Here is a 22,794-nt window from a genome sequence, read left to right on the forward strand (position 1 = left end):
TGTGTCTACTAAGAAGTTACTATGGGCAAGGTCAAAGAGGTTGCTGCCTGTGTTCTCCTCTAGGATTTTGATGGTTTTCTGTCTCACATTTAGGTCTTTCATCCATTTTGAATTTATTTTTGTGTATGGTATAAGAAAGCGGTCCAGTTTCACTCTTCTGTATGTTGCTGTCCAGTTTTCCCAACACTACTTGTTGAAGAGACTGCCTTTCTTTCACTGGATATTCTTTCCTCCTTTGTCAAGGATTAGTTGACCATATAGTGTGGGTCAACTATATTTCTGGGTTTTCTATTCTATTCCATTGATCTATGTGTCTGTTTTTGTGCCAGTACCATACTGTCTTGATGATTACAGCTTTATAAAATATAGCTTGAAGTCCAGAATCGTGATGCCTTCTGCTTTGCTTTTCGTTTTCAAAATTGCTTTTTTTCTTCAGGATCTTTGGTGGTTCCATGCAAATTTTAGGATTGTTGTTTTAGCTCTGTGAAAAATGCTGGTGGTATTTTGATAAGCATTGCATTAAATACGTAGATTGCTTTGGATAGTATAGACATTTTAACAATAATTCTTCTTTTGATACATGCGCATGGAATGTTTTTCCATTTCTTTGTGTTCTCCTCAATTTCTTTCATAAGTGTTCTATAGTTTTCAGAGTAGAAATTCTTAATCTTTGGGTCGGTTTATTCCTAGGTATCTTACAGTTTTTGGTGTAATTGTAAATGGGATTGATTCCCTGGTTTCTTTTTCTGCTGCTTCATTATTGGCGTATAGCAATGCAACAGATCTTTCTTTCTTTTTCTTTCTTTCTCTCTCTCTTTCTTTCTTTCTTTCTTTCTTTCTTTCTTTCTTTCTTTCTTTCTTTCTTTCTTTCTACTGTCAAGTTAGCTAACATACAGTATGGTATTGGCTTCAGGAGTAGAGTTCCATGATTCATCACTTACATACAACACCCAGTTCTCATCCCAACAAGTCCCCTCCTCAATGCCCATCACCCATTTTCCCCAGCCTCCAATCCCCAACCCCATCAACCTTCTGTTTGTTCTCTGTATTTAAGAGTCTTATGGTTTGCCTCCCTCTCTGTTTGTATCTTATTTTTCCTTCCCTTCTCCTATGGTCTTCTGTTAAGTTTCTGAAATTTGATGTATGAGTGAAATCATGTGATATCTGTCTTTCTCTGACTGACTTATTTCACTTAGCATAATACCCTCCAGTTCCATCCACGTTGAATGCAACAGGTTTCTGTACATTGATTTTATATCCTAAAACTTTGCTGAATTCATGTATTAGTTCTAGCAATTTCTTGGTGGAGTCTTTGACTTTTCTACATAGAATATCATGTCATCTGCAAATAGTGAGTTTGATTTCTTCCTTGCTGATTCAAATGCCTTTTATTTCTTTTTGTTGTCTGATTGCTGAGGCTAAGACTTCTAATACTTTGTTAAATATGGTGAGACTGGACATCTGTGCCTTGTTCCTGACTATATAGGGGGGTGATGGACATGGAGGAGGGCACTTGTGGGGATGAGCACTGGGTGTTATATGGAAACCAACTTGACAATAAACTATTAAAAAAAAAAAAGGAAAACCTCCCAGTTTTTTCTCATTGGAGATAGTATTAGCTGTGGGTCTTTCATATATGGCCTCTATGATGTTGAAGTGTGTTCCATTTATCCCTATGTTGTTGAAGGTTTTTATCAAGAATAGATGCTATATTTTGTCAAACACTTTTTCTGCATCTATTAAAGGGATCCTATGGTACTTATCCTTTCTTTTATAAATGTGGTGTATCACATTAAACAATTTGTGAATAATGAACCACCCCTGTTGCCCAGGAATAGATTTTACTTGATCGTGGTGAAGAATTCTTTTAATGTATGGTTGGATTTGATTTGCTAGTATCTTGTTGAGAGTTTTTGCTGCCTGTAATTCTCCTTTTTAGTGGAGTCATTGGTTTTGGAATCAAGGTAGTGTTGGCCTTACAGAATGAGTTCAGAAGTTTTCCTTCCATTTCTATTTTTTTTTTTTTTGTAACAGTTTGAGAAAACTAGGTATTAACTCTTCTTAAATGTCTGGTAGATTTCCCCTGGGAAGCCATCTGGCCCTAGACTTTTGTTTATTGGGATATTGTGATTACTGAGTCACTGTCTTTGCTGGTAATGGATCTGTTCAAATTTTCTATGTCTTCCTGTTTCAGCTTTGGTAGTTTGTATGTTTCTTGGAATTTATCCATTTCTTCCAGGTTGCTCAATTTGTTGGCACATAATTTTTCATAATATTTTCTTATAATTGCATTTCTGTGGTGTTGGTTCTCTCCTCTTTTATTCATGATTTTATTTATTTGGTCCTTTCTCTATTCTTTTTGATAAGTCTAGTCAGGGGTTCATCAATTTTATTAATTCTTTCAAAGAACCAGCTTTTCCATTAATCTTTTCTACTAATTTTTTTGTTTCTATATAACTTATTTCTTCTCTATTTTTAAAAATTATTCTTTAATTATTATTATAATCCCTTCTTTTGCTGGATTGCTACATACTTCCCTCTTCTGACCTCCTTTGCTGCATTTGAAAGGTTCTGAGCTGTCGTATTTTCATTTTCATTTGCTTCCATGTATTTTTTAAATTTCTTCTCTAATTTCCTGGCTAACCCACTCATTCTTTAGTAAGATGCTCTTTAATCTCCATGTATTTGTGGTCTTTCCAAATTTTTTCTTGTGTTTGACTTCATGTTTCATAGCACTGTGGTCTGAAAATATGCATGGTATGATCTCAATCTTTTTTACTTGCTGAGGCTTGATTTGTGAATCAGTATGCAATCTGTTCTGTTTACTTTGGAAACCCTTGCTTTCAAGTGTACTACTTAGATGGCCTTATCTAATGGAAACATTCTCCATCATGACAATCATAATTCTATGTTGTTTTTATTACAATGTTACCATTTCTTCATTATCTACCATTCTAGATAATCACAGCCCCCAGCCTCATAGTTTTTAGACATGAAATAAGTAGGTGTAGCAGAAGGTGACACACTTGACTCTACTGATTTTAAGAACCCCATTAGTTAAGTGTTTGTTTATAGGAAACAAGATAAACAAAGTGGGCATCTTAATGCCCAGCAGTAAACAAAAGCTGTCACTGAGGACTGGTTAAGTGAAGGCTGAAGCCCACCACTAGCAACTCCCATTGTGGACTAAACGAGCAGAATTCATTATGGAAACTGCAGACTGGAACTGGGGAAAGGACTAAACCAGGAAACCCCAGTAAATGGGGACTTCAGCGTGGAAATTAAGAAGGAATCCCAATGTGGAATTGCAGACTGATCAAAGGCTGAGGACTCACACTCCATTAGAATTTCCTGTTGGTCTAACCTACCTGTTAACCCTGGACTGGAAAGCCGATTATGTCAGGAGCTCGAATGCAAAAGGAGCAGAGCTTGACCGAGAGGGACTTACCAATGGCCCTCAGGAGAAGCAAGACAGTGAACTCAGAGGTGTTCACAGAACCTTATACCTGTGTTTCTCATTGCTCCCAAACATAGTCAAAATTGTGCTTCAGATCCTGACAGTGCCCCCAAGGTAAAACAAAAGAAAACAATTCAGCCAAGTAAATTTGAAGATCTCATTGGCTTTATTTTTTTAAATTTTTAATGTTTTTTTTTCAATTTCTGACAGAGAGAGAGAGAGAGAGAGACAGCATGAGCAGAAAAAGGTCAGAGAGAGAGGGAGACACAGAATCCAAAGACAGGCTCCAGGCTCTGAACTGTCAGCACAGAGCCTGACGTGGGGCTTGAACCCATGAACCGTGAGATCATGACCTCAGCTGAAGTCTGACGCTCAATCGACTGAGCCACCCAGGTGCCCCTCTCATTGGCTTTATTAAATGCTTCATGAATCAGGCAGCATTCCATCTAGTAAATAGATGAGAGCTCCCCTGAGGTTTTGTAACTGAACCAACGTTAAGTTTATCCTTGGTGTGTCAGAAATTGCACCGGATTAAGTTGTCACACAAAGAAAGATTTATCTGCAGCAAATAAGGACAACATGATGGAATGGCTTCCGGTGCAGTGACTCTCCAAGCAAGGGTGAATGGATTCTCTTTATTTAAGTTCAGTGTGAATATTTAGATTAGGAAGCCTCCCCTTCCTAGGTAGAGGTGTCATAATGTCATGCCCAGGGCCTTAGAGAAACATGCCAATAAGTGCATGGTGTGTTATGTAAATGAGACCTGTGCTCTTCCTTGGGCAGAGATTTTAGTATTACAATGAGGTAAAGGTAGTTGTTGGTCATTTTAGAGGTCATTTGTTGGTACATCTGTGCAGGCAAGTCAGTTGAAGCTCCAACTGGCTGGAGGTCTTGTCACTATTGCCTGAGGGGTGTTTTTGATTTCTGTTTATCCGAGTTAGGGGATAAACCTGGAAGAAGAGCTTACAGAAAAATGTGAGACAAAGGTTGGTGAGTACGATCAGGTGGGGAGTTAGGGTCAGGTCTTGGGGGCTTGCAGGCGACAGTTTTTAAAGGGAGAGAGAAGGCACAAAAAAAAAAAAAGAAAGAAGAAAGGAATTTATTAGCAAGGAATGCATTGTTTAGGCAAGGTTGTCTTCCTAAAGGTAGTGGTAGGAGCCTATCAGTAAAATTTTCTAGAATTGGCCAGGAAATTCCAGGTTGACTGGTGAACAGTTACATCCTTGGGGTGTTGCAATTACATACAAGTTAGGTGTTAAGTCTTGGTTTACTGACTCGGGGCCCTAAGTGATGCCATTTGGGGGCCTGTGTTTATTTTATTTATTTATTTTTTTAACATTAGTTTAATTAAAAAGGATATAAGTCAGGAACAGCCAGATGGAAGGGATGCACGGGACAAGGTATGGGGAAGGGGTGCAGAGCTTCCGTGTCCTCTCCAAGCATGCCACTCTTCACCCACCTCCATGTGTTCACCAACCCCAAAGCTCTCCAAACCCCTTCATTACATAGGCACTCTTGATTAAATCATGGTTCTCTTGCATTGACTTCCCTTGGATCAGCTAGATCAACTGAATTAGCTGTGACAACAAAAGAGATAACTGATGAGGGCAGGAAAGTACCCAAAGGTCTATGGCAAGCTGGTGGCAGTATTGGGGTAATTTCTTAAATGACACACTTGTTAGGTCTTTTGTGTATCAGGTACTGTGCTGGGTATTGGGTACATAGAGAAATGCAAGAGGAAGTGCCCACCCCATTCAGTCTTTGTCCTCCTCTCTTTTCTCCTGTTTCTGGTTCTTTCTACTTGGGCTGGGCAAGATTTGCTGCTGAGTTCTTTTTGGAGTTTGCTGCCTTGGTTGCTGTCAGTGAAACCCCAGATACTGTAGGTCTTATTCCAACTCTAGGCAGTGGAATGTCACATTTTCCCTCTCAGGAGGTAATCGTCTCCATCTTTCAGTTTTGGTTGGAAATCTAATGGTATTAATCAAGGCTTCTCTCCACCTAAAAGTTTTGTTGGGCAGGGCCGGTAGGGAAGTGGCACTTGGCACCTGGGTAGCTCGGTTGGTTAGGCATCCAACTCTTGATTTCCACTCAGGTCATGATCTAATGATTCGTGAGTTCAAGCCCCATTCGTGAGTTGGGGCTCCAGGCTGGCGGTATGGAGTCTGCTTAGGATTCTCTGTCCCTCCCCTGTTCATTTCCTCTCTCTCTCTCTCTCTCTCTCTCTCAAAGTAAATAAATAAACTTAAAAAAATAAGTTTCGTTTGGGCCAAAGGCAGGCCACTGCAAAATGTGCCACTTTGGCATCTGGGTTATTTTAAATAAAACTTACTTAAGAAACAGTCATTGCAAAAAGAACACTCTGACTCCGCCTTGTCTTGAGAAAACAAGGCAGCGAATCTCTTCTGTAGAAGGTAGTCTCTGTGCCTGGAGGTAAATAGATTCTTATCACCAGAGATAGGAAATTTAGAGCCAAAAAAGCTGTTACTTTTTATTTAATTTACTACCCCAGCCCAAATTCTGTTTCGAATTCCTTACTAATTAAAGCTTCCAAAGTTAGGTTTTCTTTGTCCTGTCAATTCCTCCCAGATTTATTGTCTCTTTGTCTAAAAAGTATAAAAACTGTCATCCTCGGTAATTTCTTTAGGACTCTGTTTCATTACCGGACCTCTGTGTGTGCGTATTAAAGCTTTGCCTTTCCACACCCCCACCCTGCTGTTAATGTCTCATGTCTTTTTAACTCGTAGACTAGCTGGAAATTCTTGAAAGCAGAGGGTGTTCCTCCCCTACGGTTGGTGTGGCCAGCTGGATCAACTTCCGCTGGATATTTGCTCTGAAGATTCTGCAGCTTTGAGGTCTTGAGAGATCTGACATACAGCTGGCAGAAGGTAAGGTCTCTTACCATGTCAGCCTCTGTGAGGTCTGGCAGAGTGAGAGTGATGACAGTCTTTCTCTCCCTCTCTCTCTCTCAGATGAGATTAGCCGGAGAAAATATTTGTGGAACTAGTTCCTTCGGTTTCGTGACTCTTGGTAAAATTTGGTAGAGTACTGTTTGCTTAGTGATCCCTTTCCTCTCAGAGGTGGTCTTTGTTTTCCTTGGTCTGTGTGTTTGGTATTATTTGTCTTAAAAGGGATTACCATAGAGCAGAACTCAAGCATAGACCCTACCAGCCTGCTGTACAAGCTGGCCCCACTAAGTGATGAGTTCACAGTCTCTCATCAGTGTCAGTTTAGACGTACTTTGCTGTGAATCCTCTGTGCAAAAACCGGATGAGGGTTTTCCTTTCATCTTGGTCTATGTGCTAAGAGCTTGGCTTTGGGACCAGTGAGAACATTCGCTCTGGCCTCTGGAGGGTGCATTTACTGGAGTGCACTTTGGTGGCCAGTTGAACAGAGTGGAGATCTGAGACGCCCACTGACAGGGACCACGCTCTTTGTCCGGCTGTGGCAGCTCTCAGGGGAATTTGTCATAAGACGCTCTAGACCATAAGGGCCTTTGTCCGCTCAACTTTCATTGCTGGTTAAGTGCTAGAAAAATCCCATTCTGGTAGCAAGTGCCTACTGACACAAATTAGTGGGTCTGTGACAGGAAGGGGGAGACTGGAGACACTCGACACACCATGTCATTCTTACCAAGTGTCCCCAAAGGCCTTTGCTTTCTTATGCTATTCTTGAGAGTAGACTTTTGGATCATGGGGACTTCATTGACTATGCCCTTTCTAGGGATGCCTTTTGTATCTTTGGTTAAGCCATAAAAAGGCTTATTGGTTTGAGTCACTATTAATAGTAAGATCTTACTCATCAGTGACCAGAAGATGAATCCTTTAAATTAGCTAAATTAAAAAAAAAACTTTATAGAGAGCTCTCAATTGTCTTATTGTATAAGGCTAGCCTTAGGGGCTCCCGACAAGACAAAGAACAGAAATTAAACTTTTCTCTCCCTACAAGATTTGTAGGCAGCATTCCAGCTTAATCTCGAGTTCAAAGTATACAAATGACTCTCATAAATGCTGAAATGTAGTAGAAGCACCTGAGACAGGCAATAAGGCTTGCTTTGCTCTGATAAGCCTCTGCCAACTTTAGGCATTTCTTTGCAATGACCTTGGCAGATACATGTTAGACACCCCACCCCAAACCTGCCCCCAACAAACAGAGAACTCCTGTCCCTTGAACAGCAGCAGATGTTTTAAGTTATAATGCCTCTTTCCCTTCACTTGCAAAAGACCCTACTGGGTTGCCTGTTAAGTCGGTGAAGCATCTGACTCTTGATCTCAGCTCAGGTCTTGATCCCAGGGTCATGAGTTCAAGCCCTGCATTGGGCTCCACACTGGGCATGAAGCCTACAGATATTTAAAAGAAAAGATCCTACCAAATTTAAAGGAAGTAGCTTAATGGCTAGTCACAACCCCAGTCACAGAGAACTTGGTTGGTTGTGAAGGGAAGTTTCTTTCAGCTCATGGTTACATACAGTAGTTAGTGATTAGTCATGCCAGAAGGCCTCCCTGGAACTCTGCCCCTCTTCACAGAGGAAGCAGATGACCAAAATTTCTTCTAGGACCTCCTTCAATTAATCAGTGGAAGGCTGATTGTCAAGGCTTAATATAATGATAAAAGCTCAAGGTTAAATTATGTACTGAAAATACTTTATACAGAGTTTACAAAGGCATAAACTTTTGATTTTTATAGTAAATGAATAGTAGATGTTTTAGTTAAACATCTCCCTGATATAAATAGAGTTTAGTTAAAAAAGCTGGATGGGCACCTGGGTGGCTCAATCAGTTAAGCATCTAACTTTGGCTCAGAGTATGATCTCACAGTTCCTGAGTTCTAGTCCTGCTTCAGGTGAGCCCAGCTTCTCTCCCTCTCTCTCTTNAGAAAATACTTTATACAGAGTTTACAAAGGCATAAACTTGATTTTTATAGTAAATGAATAGTAGATGTTTTAGTTAAACATCTCCCTGATATAAATAGAGTTTAGTTAAAAAAGCTGGATGGGCACCTGGGTGGCTCAATCAGTTAAGCATCTAACTTTGGCTCAGAGTATGATCTCACAGTTCCTGAGTTCTAGTCCTGCTTCAGGTGAGCCCAGCTTCTCTCCCTCTCTCTCTTCTCCTTCTCTCTCTGCCCCTCATGGGATTCTCCCTCTCCTTCTCTTTCTCTCTCTCTCTTTCTCTCTCTCCTTCTCTCTCCCTGCCCCTCGATTATTCGCACTGTCTTTCTCACTCAAGGCAGGTCAATCCCTTGATATTGAGGGTGCAATCCAAATCTCTGGGGGAATAAAAACAAGTGTCTTTATCTTACAAGTCTCTACAAATCTAGAAATGCAACTCTACAAACAAGTCAAAGCCCACCTATCTTTACCAATCTCAGAATCTTGCCTATTTCTCTCAAAATGCTTATAGATATTATAAGAGATCAGGATATTGGAGCAAAATTGTCCTAAGAAAAGAAACAAATTTTTAAAAAGCATTTAGCCCACATTTCTTTAAAAAAACAAAATGAAAACAAACTTGCATTCTTTCTCTATCCCTTAAAATTATCAATTTTTATCATATCGTTGAAATGTAAACACAGCCCACACTTGCCTGAGACTGAAGGAAAAAGGCAGAGAAGGGAAGTCTTTTAAAAATACAAACTACTAAAATGGCTCTTATGCCCAGGCTCAAGCATCTCTGATAATAGGTCAGTATGTCCCCAAAAGTCCACCTCAGAGAAAATTTGGATACTTTCTCTATGCCTTTGTGATATAAATTTTCTACCTAAAGGCCATTCTTTGAAATACAAAGTCTAAAAACATGTTTCTCATCAGAAGGAAGTAAAAGAGAGAGAGAGAAAAGGTATATAAAAATCAGGCCTATAATGTTCTTGCCACAAAACAAAAACTCTAAGATCCTTGTTTATATCTGTAAGTATGTTTGCATATATGTTCGTATTGTTAAATAACAAAAATCCAACAGGGTAAATTTTCAAGATCTAATTGGCTTTATTCATTAATTCATGAATTGGGCAGCATCCCACCTAACCAGTAGAAAGGAACTCCAAAGTGCCTTTGGAGACAAAAGGAACTGCTTTTGAAAGCAGGGATGGAGTGGAAAGAGATAATTATTAGCAAAGAATCCATTGTCGTAGGCAATGTTGCCCTCCTAAGGGAAATGGAAGGAGTCTGTCAATAAACTTCTTGTGCTGACCAGAAAATTCCATGCTGACTGGTTAAAAGGTTGCATTCTTGGGGAATTGAAACTGCAGTTAGTTTAGGTATTAAGTCTTGGTTTACTGACTTGAAGCTTTAACCTAAGTAATTCCGTTTTAAGCCTGTGGTTTTCTTTTTAACAATACTTATGTTGTAAGGGTGAGATATTTTTCTACATCTGGATGGTATTACTAAAATTAACTTGTAAAAGAGCCCTATTTAGTTGGTTTAAAGGCAAGCACTTATTTTCAAGTTCGTATGATCTGGGAAAGTATTCAGTGTTAAAGGGAATTTAAGGTTGTTGGTTTAATTAAAATAGACTTGTCTTTAAAATTATCACCATTAAAATAAACTTTTATTCTGCCTCAGTTTAGTTCAAGTCAAATAAGTGGATACTATCTCTGTTGTAAAATGTTTAAAAAATTTAGCTTGGGAAGACTTCCATGTCTCATATAGTTTTTATGGGTCATCTAAGCATAATTGTTAAGAACAAGTAAATTGAATGGATATGAATTTTAAAAGGTTTGTAGGTAAACTTTTAAAGTAGTTTCCCCAAATCTTTTTTGCAAGTTGAAACCTTGAAGTTTTGCTCACTGATAAGTTAGGTTGAATTCATTGAATATCTGGCTTATTTCCAAATGAGATAAAATAATAAACATTAAATAGTAAACATAGGTTTATCTACTTATAGTTTCCTTATTACAGAGAAACTAAAAATAAATTTGGGTCTGTTAGTAAACATGTTTTGTGCTTTGTTAAAAGATTGTACTATGAAGAAGCACATGTTTCTAGAAGCTATAAAATATATTCAGAAATTTGCCAATCTAAAAAATGCTGGGAGCGCCTGGGTGGCTCAGTCGGTTAAGCGTCCGACTTCGGCTCAGGTCATGATATCACGGTTCTTGGGTTCGAGACCCGCGACGGGCTCTGTGCTGACTGCCAGCTCAGAGTCTGGAGCCTGTTTCAGGTTCTGTATCTCCCTCTCTCTCTGATCCTCCCCTGCTCATGCTGTCTCTCTCTCTCTCTCCCTCAGAAATAAATAAAACATTAAAAATTTTTTTTTAAAAAATTGGTGGAGTGAGCTGCCTGGGTGGCTCACTTGGTTGAGCCTCTGATTTTGACTAAGGTCATGATCTCACAGTTCATGAGTTTGAGCCTCACATCAGGCTCTGCGCTGACAGCTTAGAGCCTATAGCCTGCTTCAGATTCTCCCTCTCTCCCTCTCTCTCTCTCTCAAAAAGTAAACAATAAACATTTAAAAAAATTTAAAAATGCTGGAGAAACAGACAATTCACATTTTTTACTACTTAGTTTTCACTAGAAATTGAAGTGTGTAAGGGTTAAGATTTGTAATTAATGTATGTGATTAAAGCTGCTAAAAATGAGGGTACCTGGGTGACTCAGTTGGTTAAGTGTCAGACTCTGGATTTTGGCTGAGGTCATGAGCTCACAAACTGAGATCAAGTCCAGTGTCAGGCTTGGCATTGACAGTATAGGGCCTGACTGAGATTCTTTCTCTCCCTCTTTCTCTGTGCCTCCCCCACTTGCATGCTCTCTTTTTTTCTCTCTCTCTCATATAAACTCAAAAAAATATATAAATGACTAAGATTTTATTTGTTAAATAAATGAATTTATTTAAGAATAAGTTTTAATATGAAGAGTACACTGATAGAAAGAAAAAAAGAATTTGGTTTTTTTCTCTGTTATAAAAGCTTTCTTTGGGCGTCTGGGTGGCTCAGTCGGTTGAGTGTCCGACTTCGGCTCAGGTCATGATCTCACAGTTCATGGGTTTGAGCCCCGTGACGGGCTCTGTGCTGACAGCTAGTTCAGAGCCTGGAGCCTGTTTCACATTCTTTGTCTCCCTCTCTCTCTGACCCTTTCCTGCTCACGCTGTCTCTCTCTCTCTCTCTCTCTCTCAGAAATAAATAAAACATTTTTTAAAAAATCTTAAAAAAAAGCTTTCTTAGGTGATTGGTTCGCTTTTTATTAGAAATTGTAAAGAAATTTTCCTTACCTCTAATGTAATCTGCCTAGAAAAAGATTGTATGTTTGTCTTTATCAAATCTTTGATCATTCAAGAAAACCGAGTCTTCTTAATATTAAAAGAGCTAAGATTTGTTTACAACTATGTAACCCTCTGTATTTGCCTTTAAAATCTTTTATTGTCACTTTGGTTCAATTGATAATTAAATAGTTTTATGATCTGTGACCATTCTTTAATTAATTGTTTGAACTCATGATATTTTTGATGAGCTTCCCCAAATCAACATTTTTTGAAATATTTTGTTTTTTAAAAATTTATATTATTTATTTATTATTTTTAATAGTTTCTTGTCAACTTAGTTTCCATATAACATAACACCCAGTGCTCATCCCCACAAGTGCCCTCCTCCATACACATCACCCACCTTTCTCTCCCCCCTCCCCCATCAGCCCTCAGTTTGTTCTCAGCATTCAAGAGTATCTCATGGTTTGCCTCCCTCCCTCTCTCCNCTGCTGTTGAGGTCAAGGAGGTTGTTTCCGGATTTCTCCTCTAGGGTTTTGACGATTTCCTGTCTCACATTCTGGTCCTTCATCCATTTTGAGTTTATTTTTGTGCATGGTGTGAGAAAATGATCTAGTTTCATTCTTCTGCATGTTGCTGTCCAGTTCTCCCAGCACCATCTGTTAAAGAGGCTGTATTTTTTCCACTGGATACTCGTTCCTGCTTTCTCAAAGATTAGTTGGCCGTACTTTTGTGGTTCCAATTATGAGTTCTCGATTCTATTCCATTGGTTTATATGTCTGTTTTTGTGCCAATACCATACTGTCTTGATGATGACAGCTTTGTAGGAGAGGCTAAAGTCTGGGATGGTGATGCCTCCCATTTTGGTTTTCTTCTTCAATATTACTTTGACTATGGGAGTCTTTTCTGGTTCCATGCAAATTTTAGGATAGTTTGTTCTAGTTTTAAGAAGAATGCTGGTGTAATTTTGATTGGGATTGCATTGAATGTGTAGACTGCTCTGAGTGGTAATGACATTTTAACTATATTTATTCTTCCAATCCATGAGAATGGAATGTTTNCCCCAGGAATGAGTCCCACTTGATCTTGGTGGATAATTCTTTTCATGTGCTGTTGGATTCGATTTGCAAGTATCTTGTTGAGGATTTTTGCATCTGTATTCATCAAGGATATTGGCCTGTAGTTCTCTTTTTTTGCTGGATCTCTGTCTGGCTTGGGAATCAAAGTGATGCTGGCTTCGTAAAATGAGTCCAGAAGTCTTCCTTTGATTTCTATTTTTTGGAATATCTTGAGAAGAATGGTTATTAATTCTGTTTACATTTCTGGTAGAATTACCCAGGGAAGCCAACTGGCCCTGGGCTCTTATTTGTTGGGAGATTTTTGATAACTAGTTATGGGTCTGTTCAGATTTTCTATCTCTTCCCATGTGAATTTTGGTAGAGAGTATGTGTTTAGGAATAATCCATTTCTTCTAAGTTGTCCAATTTGTTGGCATATAATTTTTCATAGTATTCCCTAATAGTTGCTTGTATTTATGAGGGGTTGGGTGTAATAAGTCCATTTTCATTGATGATTTTTTGTATTTGAGTGCTCTCTCTTTTCTTTTTGAGAAGCCTGGCTAGAAGTTTGTCAATTTTGTTTATTTTTTCAAAAAACCAACTCTTTGTTTCATTGATCTGTTCAACTGTTTCTTTTTTGGATTCTATATTGTTTATTTTTGCCCTGATCTTTATTATTTCTCCTACTGGGTTTGGGGTGCTTTAGTTGCTCTCTTAGTTCCTTTAGGTGAGCTGTTAGATTTTGTTTTTGCACTTTTTCTAATTTCTTGAAATAGGCCTGGAGTGCAATGTACTTTCCTCTTAGAACTGCCTTTGCCACATTCCATAGAGCTTGTATTGTTGTATTTTCATTTTCATTTGTTTCCATATATCTTTAAATTTCTTCTCCAATGCCTGATTGGCACATTTGTTCTTTAGTAGGTTGTTCTTTAACCTCCATGTTTTTGGAGGTTTACCAGGCTTCTTCCTGTGATTGATTTCAAGTTTCATAGCATTGTGATCTGAAAGTGTGCATGGTATGATCTCAATCCTTTTATTATATTGAGGGCTGCTTTATGTCCCAGTATGTGATCTACCTTGGAGAATGTGCTATGCACACTTGAGAAGAAAGTGAATTCCATGGCCTCAGGATATAGAGTTCTAAATATATCTGTCAAATCCATCTGGTCCAATGTGTCATTCAAGTCCATTGTTTCTTTATTGATTTTCTGTCTAGTTGATCTATCCAATGCTATATGTGGGATATTAAAGTCCCCTGCTATTAGCACATTCTTATCCATAAGATTGTTTCTGTTTGTGATTGTTTTCTGTATTTAGGTGCATCTGTATTCGGTGCGTAGACATTTATAATTGTTAGCTCGTCCTACAGATAGACCCTGTAATTATTATATAATGCCCTTCTGCATCCCTTGTTACTGCCTTTACTATAAGTCCAGTTTGTCTGATATAAGTATAGCTACTCCAGCTTTCTTTTGACTTCCAGTAGCATGATAGATATTTCTCCATCCCTTTACTTTCAATCTGAGGTGACCTCAGTTCTATAATGAGTTTCTTATAGACAGAAAATAAATGGATTTTGTTTTTTTATCCATTCTACTATCCTATATCTTTTGATTGGAGCATTTAGTCCATTTACATTCAGTGTTATTATTGAAAAATACAGGCTTAGAGTCATTGTGTCTTCTGTAGGATTCATGCTTATGGTGGTGTCTCTGGTACCTTGCGTTCCTTGTAACATTTCCCTCATAGAGTCCCCCTCAGGATTTCTTGTAGGGCTGGTTTAGTAGTGACGAATTCTTTCAATTTTTGTTTATTTGGAAACTTTTATCTCTCCTTCTATTCTGAATGACAGGCTTGCTGGATAGAGGATTCTTGGCTGCATATTTTTTCTGTTCATCACATTGCATGTTTCCTGCCATTCTTTTCTGGCCTGACAAGTTTCAGCAGATAGGTCTGTCACCAATCTGATAGGTCTCCCTTTGTATGTTAGGGCCCTTTTATCCCTAGCTCCTTTCAGAATTCTCTCTTTGTCCTTATATTTTGCCAGCTTCACTATGATATGTTGTGCAGAAGATCGATTCAAGTTACATCTGAGGGGAGTTCTCTGTGCCTCTTGGATTTCAATGTCTGTTTCCTTCCCCAGATTGGGGAAGTTCTCTGCTATAATTTGTTTGAGGACTCCTTCAGTGACTTTCCCTCTCTTCCTCTTCTGGAATTCCTATGATACGGATATTTTTCCATTTGATTGTATCGCTGAGCTCTCGAACTCTCCTTTCATGTTCCTGGATCAGCTTATCTCTCTTTTTCTCAGTTTCCTGTTTTTCTATAATTGTGTCTTCTAAATCACTTATTCTCCTTTCTGCCTCTTCAATCTGTGCATTGGATGCTTCCATTTTATTATGCATCTCATTTATAGCATTTTTAAAAATTCATCACAACTATTTTTAAGCTCCATAGTCTTTGTAGCAATAGTTTCTGTGATGTCTCCCATGCCTTTTTCAAGCCCATTGATTAATTTTATGACTATTGTTTTAAATTCTTGTTCAGTTATGTTGCTTATATCTGTTTTGAGCAGTTCTTTAGCTGTCATTTCTTCCTGGAATTTCTTTGGAGGAGAGTTTTTCTGTTCCGTCATTTTGGTTAGCTTTCTATCTCTTATTAGTTTTAGAAGCTTGTTATGCACTTTGCACCTGCGAGTGCTGCTGTACCAAAGAAGGCTCTTTGACTGTCCAGAGTCTGTCCGTTCAGGAAGTGTTTTCTGAATGGTGTCTCTTGGTCTCTTGTTGAGACCTTGGTTATTTTATTTCCCTACTCGTAGTGGTATTTGGAATTCTCTACCATGTGTACTTTGGCTTGTTTCTTGAGTAGCTGCTATAAGGTTTTCTCAGTGGACTCTGTCTCCTTTTCCTCTGAAACTCCTGGATTCTGTAAGGGTTCCTATGGCTTCAGGCCTTCTCCGTTTGAGAGATGGGGGTGAGTGAAATGTACGGAGCTCCCTACTTCTCCTCCATCTTGCCTCTCCTCTAAAGATTTTATTTTTAAGTTATCTCTACAGCCAACATGGTGCTTGAACTCACTACCCTGAGATCCAGTCACACACTCTTCCAACTGAACCAACCAGGCACCCCCCAAAATCAAAATGTAAAATAAAGTCTTCTGACTACAAGCTAATTGAAATGTTCCAGAGGACCTCTGGAATATTTCAATGATTCTGTTTTCATCATAAAAGAGAGATATGAAACTAATTAGGCTTGCTTGGTATGTTAAGTTACACAGGAAATATTGTCAAGTAAATAAAACTAAACTCTCTTGTATTTGTGTAGATATGTACTACTAAAGTCAGTATTCTGGAAATTGTATGAAATGCCTATAAATCTGAAAAGTCCTGGTATGTAATTACCTTAAAATGTTATGTGTGACCAACAATAACCAAATTGCCTTGCCCATTACATAGTAATGAATTCTAATCAGATCTTTAATCATGGATTTTTTAAGTCTTTTATCATTTATGGACAGTTATACTTTTTCTCAGATGCTTTTACAACATTTGCCTGCACATGTGTTTTATCTACAGTGAGACTCATGGAAAGAGCTCTGAGTGTAGGTTTATTGGGTTTTTTTGTTTGTTTTTAAAGCTTTAAACAGATTTTCAAAAAATATCTTTGTTTACTTTTGAGAGAGAGAGAGAGAGAGAGAGTTAAGCAGGGGAAGGGCAGAGAGAGGGAGACAGAATCCAAAGCAGGCTCCAGTTTCTTAGCTGTCAGGGCTCGAACTCATGGACCTTGAGATCATGACCTGAGCCGAAGCTGGACGTTTAATAGACTGAGTCACCCAGGCGCCCCAGAGTACAGGTTTTTAATAACCTTAAGATGATAAAACAAAACCTGGTAGGAATTTCTGGAGCTAGTGGGAAAACTGGATTCAATCAGAACAAAAATTACTATCACAAGACTAAACGAACTGAGGATGATTATAATTTTCATGAATTTTTCAGTTTGAAACATTGCTGATCTTTTAAGGTTTTGCTTTTCCAGATTTAAGGAAACTTTCTCTTAAGCTAACTATGACCTATAGCAATTTGACAAAAAAAACTTTTCAACAAATTAAAACGTATACCTTTTCTTTCTATCTGATCCCTTCAGAATTTTCAGTGAATATTCTTATATTTTCATGGCAATGTATCCATTTGCTTAAGGTCAATAAGAATCTGTTCTTGTAACAAAACATAATTAAAAACATTGTATTACTGAGGCTTTGACTGGAATGTTATATTTGAGGGAGAACTGCAAAAACTAAGATATGACCAGACAGCTTTAAGGAACTAAGGTTAATTATATGAAGCCAATAAAACTCTTCGGGAAAACAGCTCAATACCTTACTTATGGGATTGCCGGCAACCTTACCGGTTAAGAAGGTCACTTCTTGGCAGGTGCAGAAACTTCAGGATATTTTGAGAATCTCAAGAAGAGAAGAATGAATCTAAATCTATAAATATTAAATGCAAAGTCTGATGGCGTATATTTGGCTTGGCTTCTGGCTTTGAGAGGCTATGAAAAGTTCAAGCTAGAGATTCTTTATAAAAAGTTCCAACAAAGCAGATTTAAAAGAGTCTATATGATAAATTGGTATTCTTGCTGAACTTTTATAAATAATCAGGCCAAGTTGTTTCTTTTTAAGTAGGTTTATTTTATAAACAGATCAGTCTTGATTTGACTATCTTTGGTAAAATCAGGGTGCTTATAAAGGAAAAATTATGTTTCAGTAATACACCTTTGTGGATATTAGATTCTAAAACAGTTCATTATAAATAATATTAGATCCTTGGGGAATTTGGTTGGCTCAGTCAGTTAAGCATCTGACTTCGGCTCAAGTCATGATCTCCCGGTTCGTGAGTTTAAACCTCACATCGGGCTCCATGCTGTTAGCACAGAATCCCGCTTTGGATCCTCTGTCCCCTCATCTGTCTGCCCCTTCGCTGCCTGTGCTCTTTTCTCTGTCTCTCTCAAAATAAACAAACTTAAAAAAAAAACCCACAAATGAGACTAGATCTTTATTTTTTTTCTAGTTTCCTTCAATGTCTGGCTACAACTCTGAATTAACATTACCAGTTTTTCCCCATCATTTTGACTTGGAATCATTTTGTAAATAAAATTTCTCCTTTTTCTGAAGCCTCATAAACTAAATATAAACAACTTGATGTAAACTTCAGAGAAGCTACCACAGACAGCTCATATATAGATAATCTTCACACCTGTTACTCTGTGGGTCCCTCAGAAAGGTCACCAGAGACACTTGATGTACAAAGGAGTCTGCCAAATTGTCCCTGCCTGCCCTAACCGTATTTGAAGATGCTTTTAGCCTGCCATCTAGAAATCTTTTTAACTGGCTATGCTCAGAACTCAAAATCAGTTTTATGATTTATCTAATCTTAACCATTATTTTTCTTTTGTTTCCATAAAAATGCCTCTTATTTACTACATGATTATTGAACCATAGGCTTAGCTTTGAAAACACATAAGCATCACGGCCTTCTAAAGTTCATTTAATTAAACTAGCCCATTGTCAGAACTGAAAGACTGTTTAATGAGATAAAGCAATCTGCCAGCTCAACTTTGAATGTATGACACTTTTAGGGAAGTTTCAGAGGAGGAAACTGTAGGGGCCAAGAACAGACCACCCCAAAATATGACTACTTTGGCATAATGATTATTTTATTTATTGTTTAAAATTTTTCCCAGTTTAATTAATTATAATTTATTGTCAAATTGGCTAACATATGGTGTGTAAAGTGTGCTCTTGGTGTTTGGGGTAGATTCTCATGGTTCATCGCTTACGTACAACACCCAGTGCTCATCCCAACAAGTGTTCTTCACAATGTCCACCACCTATTTCTCCTGGCATATTGATTATTTTAGTTATTTATTTAGTTTATTTATTTTTGAGAGAGAGAGACAGAGACAGTGAGAGCAGGGGAGAGGCAGAGAGAGAGGGAGACACAGAATCCAAAGCAAATGCCAGGTTCTGAGCTGTCAGCACAGAGCCTGACTCGGGGATCAAACTCACCAACCATGAGATCATGACCTGAGCCGAAGTCGGATGCTCAACAGACTGAGCCACCCAGGCGCCCCATATTTATTATTTTAAGTAAAAGTGACTTAAGAAACAACCTATGCAAACAAAACAAAATAGAACCAACTCAGACAACCCCCCATCTTTATCTCCAGAAAACAAGAAATAAATTTCCCGTTTGAAATGTAGCCTCTCTGTACCAGAAGGCAGAGAGATCCTTCATATCAAAGATAGGAAATTTAGAGCCATAAAGACTCTATAAACAACTCTTGTTACTTTTTATTTAATTTACGACTCCAGCCCAGATTCTCTTTGGAAGCCCTTGCTAATTGAAGCCCCCGAAGTTAAGTTTTCTTTGTTCTGTCAATTCCTCATAGATTTATTGTCTCTTTGTCTAAAGAGTAGGAAAACTGCCTGCCTTGGTTATTTGCCAGAGCACCTGGCAATTAGTCAATGACAGTTAACATGATCATACTAGTTATGGCTCCAACCACCTGCACCTTAGAATATGGCCTCATTTGGAAGTAAGATTGTTTCAGATATACATTAAGATGAGGTCATTATGGAGTAAGGTGGGCACTAAATCTAATGACTGATGTCCTCATCAAAAGGGGAAATTTGGACTCAGATGTGTGCATGGGGAGAATATCATGTGTAGACACAGGGAGAAGATAGCCGTCTACACAGAGAGACACCTTGTCTTCCCTTGTCACCCTCAGGAGGAACCAGCTCTGTTTTCCTCGGAAACTTCTTGCCTCCAGAACTGTGAGAGTGTTAAGTTTCTGTTGTTGCCCAGTTTCTGGTCATTTGTTATGACAAGGAAACATATATTTCCTTATTAGATCCTCACAAATCTCTTCAATAAGAATTCTGTGTTAAGATTTGTTTACATCTCTGTCTAGGATGTAAAACCGTAAGTATTGCTTATAGTAGATTTTGTAATTTGCTTTTAAGGGACTAGGTCCTGGGACTCACATGACTTATTTATTGTGTTTTCTCTCTACACATATCAGGACTTGCTCTGTTTATCAGCAGTCATTGGACTTCAGCATGATTACTTCTCAGTTGCTGGCTTTTGTGGCAATTTTAGTTTCCTGTGTCTTAAAAGTCAGCTCCCTGGATACCTTTATTGCAGCTGTCTATGAGCATGCGGTGATACTGCCTAACACTGCTGTAATACCAGTGTCCCATGAAGAGGCATTGGCATTAATGAACCAAAATCTGGATCTTTTGGAGACAGCGATCACTTCAGCAGCAAAACAGGTACCATCTCTCAACTGTGCTAGATTCCATGTAGAGGAAGAGTGGGGACAGGGTCACTGTCAAGTTCAGTTATACTTTTGGATGATATATGTCTCGGGGAAGCCAACAACTTTTGCTCTACAATCAGAGTCCTCCCTCCTTCTCAGAGTTATTACAGCCAGGATACTATTATGCTTCCCTGAGTGAGACAAAGTTAAGAAAAGAATGGCTTCATCATCATTAAGTCGCGGCAGACCTTTAAGGAACTTGCTGTGAATTCCACAACTTTGCTCCTGTCCCTTTGCCGCACACGAAGGAGTCAGGACTGGGCGCTGTGCCTTACAGTATTAGCAGCCTTGGTACACTTTTGTGCTCTTAAGCGTGTGCAGGTTTTCAGATTAGTTCATCACACCAAACTAAAGTTAATAAGTTGCAAATTATTTAATATGCATCATGTACTTCATACTTCATTCTAATTACAAGGTAAAAGTATATATGTTAATGAATAGTAAGTCCTTGAGTTCAATGAAGGGTTAGGTTTCAGTGTGTGGTTTGAACGGTATGGTTTAAATAAGATATTCGTAGATCAGGTGTAGAGGAGGGATATGTAGAGTGAGTCATGAATATCTATGTATAAATTACACATTACATCTTACATTTACATCAATACGCATTCTTATACATGCACAAATTATAAAGGTTATTAAGAATTCTGAGGTTCTTTTGCACCTTTAGTGCAGCCATTTTCTTAAAGGCTGCAGCAACTTTCAGGATGACTCTCCCATCTGAAGGTGCCCTGGTTTGTGCGGGGTGTCCCTCTGGGCTTGGCACACTTCAGGTGACCAGTGTCTGAGTGCCCTCCTTCTGAGAAACCTGACTCACTTTTGCAGGATACGGAGCAGGGAAGGCTGGAATGGAGGAGGAAGTAAAAACCAAGACTCTGAGTATAAATCAATCCGGTGACACTCAGACACAACATCTGACTGAAGTCCAGAGAAGGGAAGTGATTTTGAAAAGAGCTGGATTTACAATTAACTGCTGTGGGTGGTAAACATGTAAAGCTATTAATGTTTATGGAAGAACGAGAAAGTTGTCTAGAAATGGCAACAGTGGGATTAGACAATAAATATGGCTGGGCTGAGAAAACAAATTATAAAAATAGAGAAAACAAAGGATTAAGATTGAAAGAAAGAAAAAAAAGCCTGGTTTCTCATCCACTCAGTTGCTCAGGTCATCTTCCAGACTTCTCTTGGAACATTTCCTTAATTGAGAAATTTTTAATTAAGGTACATTTTTCACAGGGTGCACATATTATTGTGACTCCGGAAGATGGTATCTATGGCTGGAATTTTACCAGGGAAACTATCTACCCATACTTGGAGGATATCCCAGACCCTGAGGTGAACTGGATCCCTTGTAATAATCCCAACAGGTAAAGAAACAGATGGCAGACAATTCAATCATGAATTGTTACCTGGGAGAACTTTGTAGAAGATTTATGCATAAGATTCACTATCAACTTGAAGTTCAAGGTGATTTTATTATTTTTCATCTGCTCTGGATACATTTACCAGGGAAGTGAATATGAATTGTGAAATCACCGAGATCAGTGTTGGAAGGTCCCATAGAAACCACCGACTTGAGTGTGAATATATTTTCCTTGAAGTAATGAATCTGGAGAGACAATAGTGTAAATTACTTATGGTTTACAAAGGTAGTTGGTTAGTGGGAGAACCAGAATCAAACTCTAGGCTCTGACTTTTTGCCAGTGAACAAAATACTGTTTCCCCATATGGGCACTGTAATTTGAAAACTGAGAAAATGGTAAAAGTGTCACATGCTAGTTTAAGATAGAAAATTTCCCTTTTACATTAATAAGATAGCTAAAGGAGGTTAATGTGAGTGAAATCCTGAAAGCTTAAGTTAATTACTGGTGTCATTGAGCTGTGTGAGTGGTTTAATTCGGGGGTAGACTAACGAAATATGACGTATGATGAAAGTAGCACTATTTTTTTTTAGTGTAAGCAAAGCAATACCTTCTATATCTAAGAGAAGTATCTCTGTTAACTCACTTCTTTCCAAAGGCAAGTTGCCAACATCATTAGGAACTCCTGTTTTGGAAATGCTCTCAAAACCATGCAAACTAATTACTGTAACTGTTTATAGAGATACCCTGATTTTGACAAAGTTCAGTATTATTTATTCTTAATGATCTACTTTCTTCATATTTTATTGTATCATCATGATTCAATGCTAGATTTTCAGCTTTTAAGGGGTAAGCACTCTGTGGTCACTTCCATTAGGTATTGACTTTACTTGTTCTGAATGACCTTTTCCCAGAACCACATTTCCAAGGGCCTCTTGGAAATCCCCAGAAGACCCTTCCATACATTCCATTTCAGGAAATCTGGTTGCCCTTCCTTTTGTCCGTCAACTAATGACATCTCCATTCCTTGCCTTCATTCATTTATTCAACTTTGTGTGGGCGTACTTATTATGTACAGGCACTATTCTGGATAGTAGAGTGGACAAAATAGATTAAAACACTCTGTCTTCCTGGAGCGTGTATTATAGTGTGGGGAGATAGTCAATGAAAAAAAAGATAATATCTATTTAGTTATCTATTATCTCACTACTTATCTATGCCATGCAGTAAAGATAAATGTTATGGAGAAAAACAAAAGCAAGGCTGGTGAATATGGCAGCAAGCATGGGGCTTAAATTTTTGGTCATCGGTTGGCTTCATGGTAACATCTCAACAGAGACTTGGAAGAAT

The 22,794-nt window shown here is 38.4% G+C and overlaps 1 protein-coding gene across 6 annotated transcripts in view; it reads left to right on the forward strand.

Annotated features, from left to right (window-relative positions):
- Window positions 1-22,794, forward strand: part of VNN1 (vanin 1) — a 64,823-nt gene that overhangs the window by 17,372 nt on the left and 24,657 nt on the right. For all 6 annotated transcript variants that reach the window (XR_013338113.1, XM_077776138.1, XM_077776133.1 and 3 more), the window contains 3 exons: window positions 6,202-6,342; window positions 19,790-20,039; window positions 21,320-21,450. Coding sequence is in view for 5 of the 6 variants with exons in the window: in XM_077776138.1 (XP_077632264.1) it covers window positions 19,827-20,039; window positions 21,320-21,450 (344 nt within the window). In the remaining variant the exon portion in view is untranslated. The remainder of the gene's footprint in view (window positions 1-6,201; window positions 6,343-19,789; window positions 20,040-21,319; window positions 21,451-22,794) is intronic.

This window comes from Crocuta crocuta, unplaced genomic scaffold, assembly GCF_008692635.1.
Source record: "Crocuta crocuta isolate KB4526 unplaced genomic scaffold, BGI_CrCroc_1.0 scaffold25, whole genome shotgun sequence".
Lineage (NCBI taxonomy): Eukaryota > Metazoa > Chordata > Mammalia > Carnivora > Hyaenidae > Crocuta > Crocuta crocuta.